This window comes from Orycteropus afer, unplaced genomic scaffold (assembly GCF_000298275.1).
Source record: "Orycteropus afer afer isolate SDZICR_OR568_19922 unplaced genomic scaffold, OryAfe1.0 scaffold00130, whole genome shotgun sequence".
NCBI classification, from domain to species: domain Eukaryota; kingdom Metazoa; phylum Chordata; class Mammalia; order Tubulidentata; family Orycteropodidae; genus Orycteropus; species Orycteropus afer.
Window position 1 is genome coordinate 1,059,586 of NW_006921717.1, and position 7,079 is coordinate 1,066,664.

A 7,079-nucleotide genomic window follows, 5' to 3' on the forward strand; every position below is an offset into this window, starting at 1 on the left:
TGGTATTTTCCAAAATATTCTTTACAATAGATTTTGTTTTGTTTTTAATAGCAAAAAATTAGGGAGGGTGGGCAGCTTGGAAAGCAGCGGGATGGGCTACCTGCGACCCTCACGGCCCCTCAACGGGCGCCCCTACCTGGGTGCCGTCATCCTTGGCTCGCTTGACGTTCTGGCGCCCATCCACCCAGTAAATGAACTTGTCGAGGGGGTCATAGTCGACAGCTTTGACGTTCCTCAGCCCATGCAGTGGCAGGATGAGGTCCGGGCTGTGCGGGTCGTCGGGGATCACCCGGCTGATGGCGCATTTCTGGCTGAACAGCAAGAAGGTTGTGGGTGCTGGAGAGAGGCAAAGAGATCAGGGCGGCTGTGCGTCAGAGCCAGAAGCCGGAGGGGGAGCCGGTGGGTTGGCCAGCATCTGGACTGAAACCTGTCTCCCTGAAATGCGTGCTGGAGTCCTGCCCCTAAACCCGTGGATGTAGTCCCACTTGGAAATAGGCCTTTCTTTGTCACATGAATGAGGCCCGATCAGTGTGCTGCTATCAGGTGCTGTCGGGTCACTTCTGACTCACAGTGACCCCACACACACCAGGAGGAAACACCCCATGGCCCCACGCCATCCTCACAGCCAGTGTAGGGAGTCCTGAAGCTAACCCATCCTGAGGGCTATGGAGCAGCACACACAGACAAGACGGTGGACAGACAGACATCACGCCCTCGTCATCGAGGGACCGAGGAACACCAGGGCTACAGAAGCCGAGACCAGGACCTTCCCCAGAGGGAGCAGAGAGCGCCTCCCCTAGAGGGGGCGCCCTGAATTCAGACTTGCAGCCTCTAAACTGTGACAGGATCCACTTCCGTTTCCACTTGAGGTACTGCCGTTCCTGCAGCACTGAGAAGCAGAGACAGACGACAGACGGCATCTGCCAAGACCCGGATCTGCACGCGTGAGCCGTGTGGGGGGAAAGACCAGAAGGACATCAGCCCCTTGGGGGGGTGTTCTGGGGAGCTGTGCTCTCCGTGTGAGGTTGCTCTGCGGTTTGAGTATTTTACAAGTACGTGTGCTAGTTCTGAAACAGACACGTTTATTTTTAAACCACGAAGATTTAAACAGAAAGAGGGTGATAGAGTCCTCCTCAGACTCACGCCGGCACAGTCACGAGGCCTCACGTCTGTCACAGGCTCTGCACCTCTAGTGCTTGAGTGAACCACCTGGCGCAGAACAGGGCAGCTGTGTCACCAGGAGAGGACACCCCTCGGGGCCTCCGTGAGCAGCTGTGGGCCCTGACCCCAGGAAGGCCGGGGGCTGCCTGCTGCTCCCCAGGAATACGGGATCCTCCCTCGTGGCAGAACACACAGGTCTACAGACTCAAGCCAAGCTGCCCGGGTTTCTAAGCTGCATCACTGGGGACATTTGGAAGCCACGCAGTTGCTGCAGTCACTGTCCGACGGTCACAGAGGGACAGTTAGAAACCCGTCATCACCCAGGTCTGCTGGGCGTGGCAGGAGGAGGACACCAAGCAGCCCTGATTGCCTCCGGGGCTGCTGACCTGCACCTCCCCTAGACTCTTCAAGGTCACGGCCCCTCCCTGGGCAGGAAACAACAGGGCCAGGGGCAGCTCAAGAGGTGGGGGGTGGGCCCAGGTCCTGGCCCACCACGCACTGGCCGCAGAGTCCCAATCCAGCCCCTTAACACTGCCGAGCCCTTTTCCTCATCGACACACTTGGGGTGAATCAGACCAGCGCTGCCGACCCCGGGGCCGCTGGGGCGCAGGCAAGGCCTCGGACAGCAACAAGCTCTGTAAGCAGCTAAGTGCCACGCAGAGGCTGAATTACGATTCCCCGCTGATGTCACACGGCGCCCTGGTGCAGCAAGGGTTAAGTGCCGAGCTGCTAACTTGAGAGGTCAGCAGTCTGAACCCACCCAGCAGCTCCCCTGAGAGAAACCTGTCAACCTGCTTCCACAACAACGACAGCCTGGAAAACCCAATGGGGCAGTTCCACTCTGTCGCGTGGGGTCACCGTGACCCGCCATCAACTCGGCAGTACCGACAAGAACAGGAAGCTTATGTCACAGGAGAGGAGGCTGTCACCAGGACGCATCGGTACAGCCTGCAGGCCCGTGGGAAGTTGCCCTGACTCTGAACCTCACTCTGCTTGTCACTGAAATGGGAACAAAAGGCCCAGCAAACCCAGAGGGTCAGACTGAGGATTCGAGTTGCTGTCGGGCACTGTGAGAGGCCACACGCAACCTGGCCCTCCATGCACGAGCTGTGTGCCCTTAGGTAGGTTACTCAGCGTCTCTGTGCCTCAAGTCTCGGCTGTGAAGCGGGGACACTGACACTCCCTGTGTTATAGGGTGAGGGATAACTGAGCTCCTGTGGCAAGGAAGCAGTGTCTGGCTGTGAGTGAGTGCCCTCCCCCCAGACCCAAAGAGCCCCGTGTGGAACCCGTCAGCCCAGGGCTCCGCCCGCCCTCCTGTGTGCTGAAGGAGCGGCAGGCCCTGCACCCAGCCCGCCACGGAGCGCCACGCAGCTCGCGCAGTGCACAGCCCGCCCGCCCACCCGTGCACAGCGTGGGGTGAGACGCAGGGGAAAGCCAGGCACGTACGGCTGCAGTTGCGGCTGCTGGGGTCCAGGGTGTAATGGGAGGCACAGCTGCAGCGGTGGCCGCCGGGCACGGCAAGACACAGCTGCCCGCACTGCCCGTTGCTCTGCACGCAGTCGTTGAGGCCGTCCTGCCGGGAGGAGTGGAACACCAGGATGTCCATCACGAAGTCCAGGTGGCCCTGGATGAGGGTGCGGTTCCGTCCGCTGGCCTTGTCAGCCCGCTCGATGCTGTGCAGGTTCCAGTCAGTCCAGTAGATGTAGTCGCTGTACTGCGTCAGGCCGAAGGGGTGCGGGAGGTCGTCGGCTATCACCACGCGCTCCTGACCTGCGGGGGACACGGGGCACGGCATCAGTGGCGGGCCGGCCGGTGCGCCCTTCCAGCCTCATGTTAGGGTCGGAACGGTGGCCTCAACAAGTGTCATTGCAATCCTGACCCCTGACCCTTTGCACGCGACCCTGTTTGGGAACAGGGGCCTTCTCTCCTTACGTCAATGAGGCCGGACCAGCATAGCTGCCAGCTGCCGTCCAGTCTCCTCTGACTCTCGACGACCCAGAGTGCCCACAGTAGGGCTGCGCTCACAGGATTTTCAATGGCTGGTTTTCCGGAGGCACATCACCAGGCCTAAGTTCCCAGGTGTCTCTGGGTGGGTTTGAACCACCAACCTTTAAGCTAGTAGTCGGGCACTCAACCTGTTTGTTCCACCCAGGGACCCAGGGTAGGATGGGTCCTGAACCACTCCCTTCTAAGGGATGTCTTCTAAGAAGAGCAGACCAGACACAGACAGCGATGACATGAGGACCAGCTATCAGCCAAGAGATGGCTCAGCTGCCAGGAGGAAGGACTGTCCCTTCAGAGCCACCACCCTGGCTCAGACGTCCAGCCCCCAGAACAGTGAGACAAACCATTTCTGACTTTTTTTTAAACCCACCCACCTTGTGGCCCTTTGGTACAGTAGCCCCAGGAAACTAAAACACCTGGCAAGCCACGTCTAAGTTTTAAAGTGTTCTATCACTTTGGATAACTGGCCACACTGACCAAAGCTAGTGTCCAGGGAGTCGACACAACAGAAATGCACGCCACACTCAGGGTGCTCACAGCAGCTCTGTGATGGCCACAGCCCAGCTGTCCACCCACGGCGGAACAGATACACCCACGGTGGTTCCTCCGTGTGGAGGAAACAATGAGGCAGTGACCAAGGATGACAACCGTGTGCATGGCTCTGTCATTAGGCTGAGTCAAAGAAGGCAGACTCCAAGAAGCACCTGCTGTGTGACCCCATTTATAGAAAGTTCTAGAACACCAAAATTAACAAGTCTGGGCAGGTTACTTCCCAGGAGGCTGGTGTGACTGACCAGGTGGGGGCACGAGAGAGTCTTCCAGGGAGCTGGAAACGTCCACAACTTGACAATTGAGCTCCATGGGTTAGAGGTACACGTATGTACGTGTGTCAAAGTGATTCAAGTTACCCCCCTAAGATTCTGGCGCTTTACTGCACACATGCTATACTTCAATAATTAGTAAAGTTTATCGTTCAAAAATAGAAAATAAGAAAATTTTCAAAATGAAAAATATTTTCAAATGATTTTAATTGAAAGGGGACAAACCCCCAGGCTGCATGAGACTTACTGAGCGGTTTGCACTCACAGAACGTGTCCACGCGTCCTGCACGGGTGAAGGGCTGGCAGGCCACAGGGGCCCAGCGTGGCAGGGCTGAGAGGCGGCAGGCCGGGGAACCGCAACCCTGTAGGCCACCACCCTGCCCCCGGCTCCCATCGCGGAACACATGCCCTGGGCCCTGGGACACCGGTGCCTCACCCAGCATGTTAGATGACTCGATCATGCTGGTGTCCAGGTCGGTCCAGTAGAGGCGCTGGTCGGCATAGTCGATGGTCAGGTCGTTGGCCCGGCCGACCTTGTCCACCAGAGTCATGCAGCTGGTCCCGTCCATGAAGGCCCGCACGATCCTCGGCTTGCCGCCCCACTCAGTCCAGTAGACATAGCTGTAACAGGAAGCGGCACGGGCAGGCTGAAGGAGCCGCTTGACCCGATGCGCTGGGTGGGCCTGTCCCAGTCCCAGGAGGAGCCTTTAAACCCTGGGACTTCCCCGGGTGACCGAGAGTCCTTGCTACTTGTGACTGCCCTGAACGGTTTATACTGCTGAGGTGACTCAGGATGGGAGCTGGCCATGCCAGGAAACCCTCCACGTGCTGGACTCGGCACCCGGCTACAGGGCAGGGGTCACGTGCAAGCCAGCATGAGGGCCAACAGGAACTGTGGACAGGGGGCTCAGATGGGTCTCCTGGCCGGCAGAACTCGGCGTGCAGTTCTGGGAGGCAGCCAGGCGGCCAGTCCCGACTCCACGGCAGAGGACCCTCCCAGACCTCGCCCCCAGGGCTGTCCTTTGGTGGCTTGGCTTTGTCCCTAATGGCTGTAGTAAGACTATAAGTCTCAGTCAAGCACTTTTTTTATTTTTAGACTTTTTATTGTGACTTGGGTGAATGTTTACAGAGCAAACTCATTTTCCATGCACCAGTTCATACACCTTTGTCTCAGGACACTGGCTGCTATTTCCCACCATGTAACAGCTCTCTTCCCACTTCCTCCCCGTGGTTACCCGTTCCCTGTGTCCTTCCCTCCCTGCACTCCCGCCCCGAGCTGTCCCCCTGTGCAAACACTGCCCTTCTGTTCTCCTACGACTGACCTCTACAAGGAGCGTATCTACCTGATGTAAAAGTCCACCCCCCCTTTGCCTGTCTGTTGTTTGGCTGGAAGCCACAGGAGCGAGTTCAGTTCCAGACCTGAAGGGTATAAGGGGTCTCACCAGGCTCTTATCAGACCAGTAAACCTGGTCTTTTTTTTTTTTCTTTATGATTTTGGGTTTTGTTCCACATTGTTCTCTCACTCTATCCAGGATCTCCTGTACCAATTGCCCTGAGTGGTTGACAGTGGTGGCTGGGCACCATCTAGTTCTTCAGGTCTCACGGTCATACAAGCTGAGGATCGCATGGTCTACCAGTCCCTTGGACTAAGTTTTTCCATGTGTCTTTGCTTTTCTTCATTCTTTGGTCGAGCACTTTCCTGAGCCCTGGGAGAAGCTGGAACAAATTCTCTGACCTGAGGGGGTAATGGAGCCTCCAAATTTGGAGCCAGCTGGTCAGAAGTGAGAGTGGCCTCAGAACTCCAAACTTGTAGCTGGTGTCTGAAGTGAGGCAGTCTGAGGAGGGCTATCCCCCTCACCCGTGAAGTCTGGCCAGCCTTAGCACAGACGGTTCAGGATTGATTCTGCACTGGGCAAGGGCAGGCTGGGTTCAGGCAGCCCACTCACCCCAGGGTAGAGCAACAGGGCAGAGAGGGCACCCCAGCTCCCAGGTGCACCCTCCCTCTGCCGATAATGCTGCGTGGACGATATCTCTCCAGGAAGTGAGGGAGGGCTGGGACCCTTGCTGAGCCCCCCACGATCCAGCACAGCAGGGGTGGCTGTGCTACCTGGCTGACTCCCACGGCAGCTCACCTGTGAAGTAAGTGCAGCAGCACCCATGCTTAGCAAAGAACACAGCCCACAGACAAGACAACTGGATCACAGGCACACTGGGACAATCATGCCCAGACGAGAGCCTTACCGGACAGGATGCCACGGTAACCGTGCAAACCAGCACTAACGAGCAAACCCGGAGTGCAGGTGCCCTGCTCAGCGAGGGGGAAAGCAAGACCCCAAAGCACCAAGCACCAAAGGCTGGTCAGCCCAGGGCCGGGACGCTGCCCCCACCAGCAGCTCTTCCCTCCTGTTCTCTCAGCAAACCAGGAAAAGGAACTCACAACCTTCTTCCAGAATTTTCTAAGTTTTACTTGCCCTCTTGCTAAAACCTGACCCCTTCACCTGAGAGGTAGGTTTTGGGGTGTGTGGAAATTGTACGTCATCTTGGCTGGGCCTGATCAAGTGGCTGGGCAGCTGAATGTAGTTGTTCCCCACGGTGAGATTGGTAATTAACTCCATTTTGGAATCTATTGGAGCAGCTGAATAGCTGCTTTAGCGATGTGGTCTGCTTCTCGTATATAAGCAGCAGCTTTGGGAATGGTCTCTAGTCTTAGGGCATGCTTGAACCCTGTATGTAGCTGAGTCGTTGTTCAGCAGGCTGCCATGCTCTGCCAATCCTGGGACTTCATCTGGACTTGAATTAGCACCCTGCCATGTTGTTTGGTAACATTGGGACTGTGCCTTATTACTTGTCAACCTTGGGCTTGTCAGCCTCAGAAGCCAGCAGCTGTCTGAGTGAAGACAGGCCCTAGACAGGCCCCTAGAGCCTGGCACTTTGCACTTGGACTTAAAGGCTCCAAAACTGTAACACAATAAACTCCTGTTTGTTCAAGCATCCCGTTTGTGGTATGTTTCTGTCAGAGTGGCACTGGAGAACCACAACAGGGTGCTCCACCCACAGCCAGAGGCCTGATGGGTGAGCACTGTGTCTGCTGCG

The 7,079-nt window shown here is 57.0% G+C and overlaps 1 protein-coding gene across 1 annotated transcript in view; it reads right to left on the reverse strand.

Annotated features, from left to right (window-relative positions):
* Positions 1 to 7,079, reverse strand: part of LRP5 (LDL receptor related protein 5) — a 93,912-nt gene that overhangs the window by 30,526 nt on the left and 56,307 nt on the right. The window contains exons 9-12 of the mRNA XM_007944926.1: positions 4,828 to 4,831; positions 4,423 to 4,607; positions 2,608 to 2,931; positions 137 to 336 (exon numbers count right to left, since the gene is read on the reverse strand). Of these exons, the coding sequence (XP_007943117.1) occupies positions 137 to 336; positions 2,608 to 2,931; positions 4,423 to 4,607; positions 4,828 to 4,831 (713 nt within the window). The remainder of the gene's footprint in view (positions 1 to 136; positions 337 to 2,607; positions 2,932 to 4,422; positions 4,608 to 4,827; positions 4,832 to 7,079) is intronic.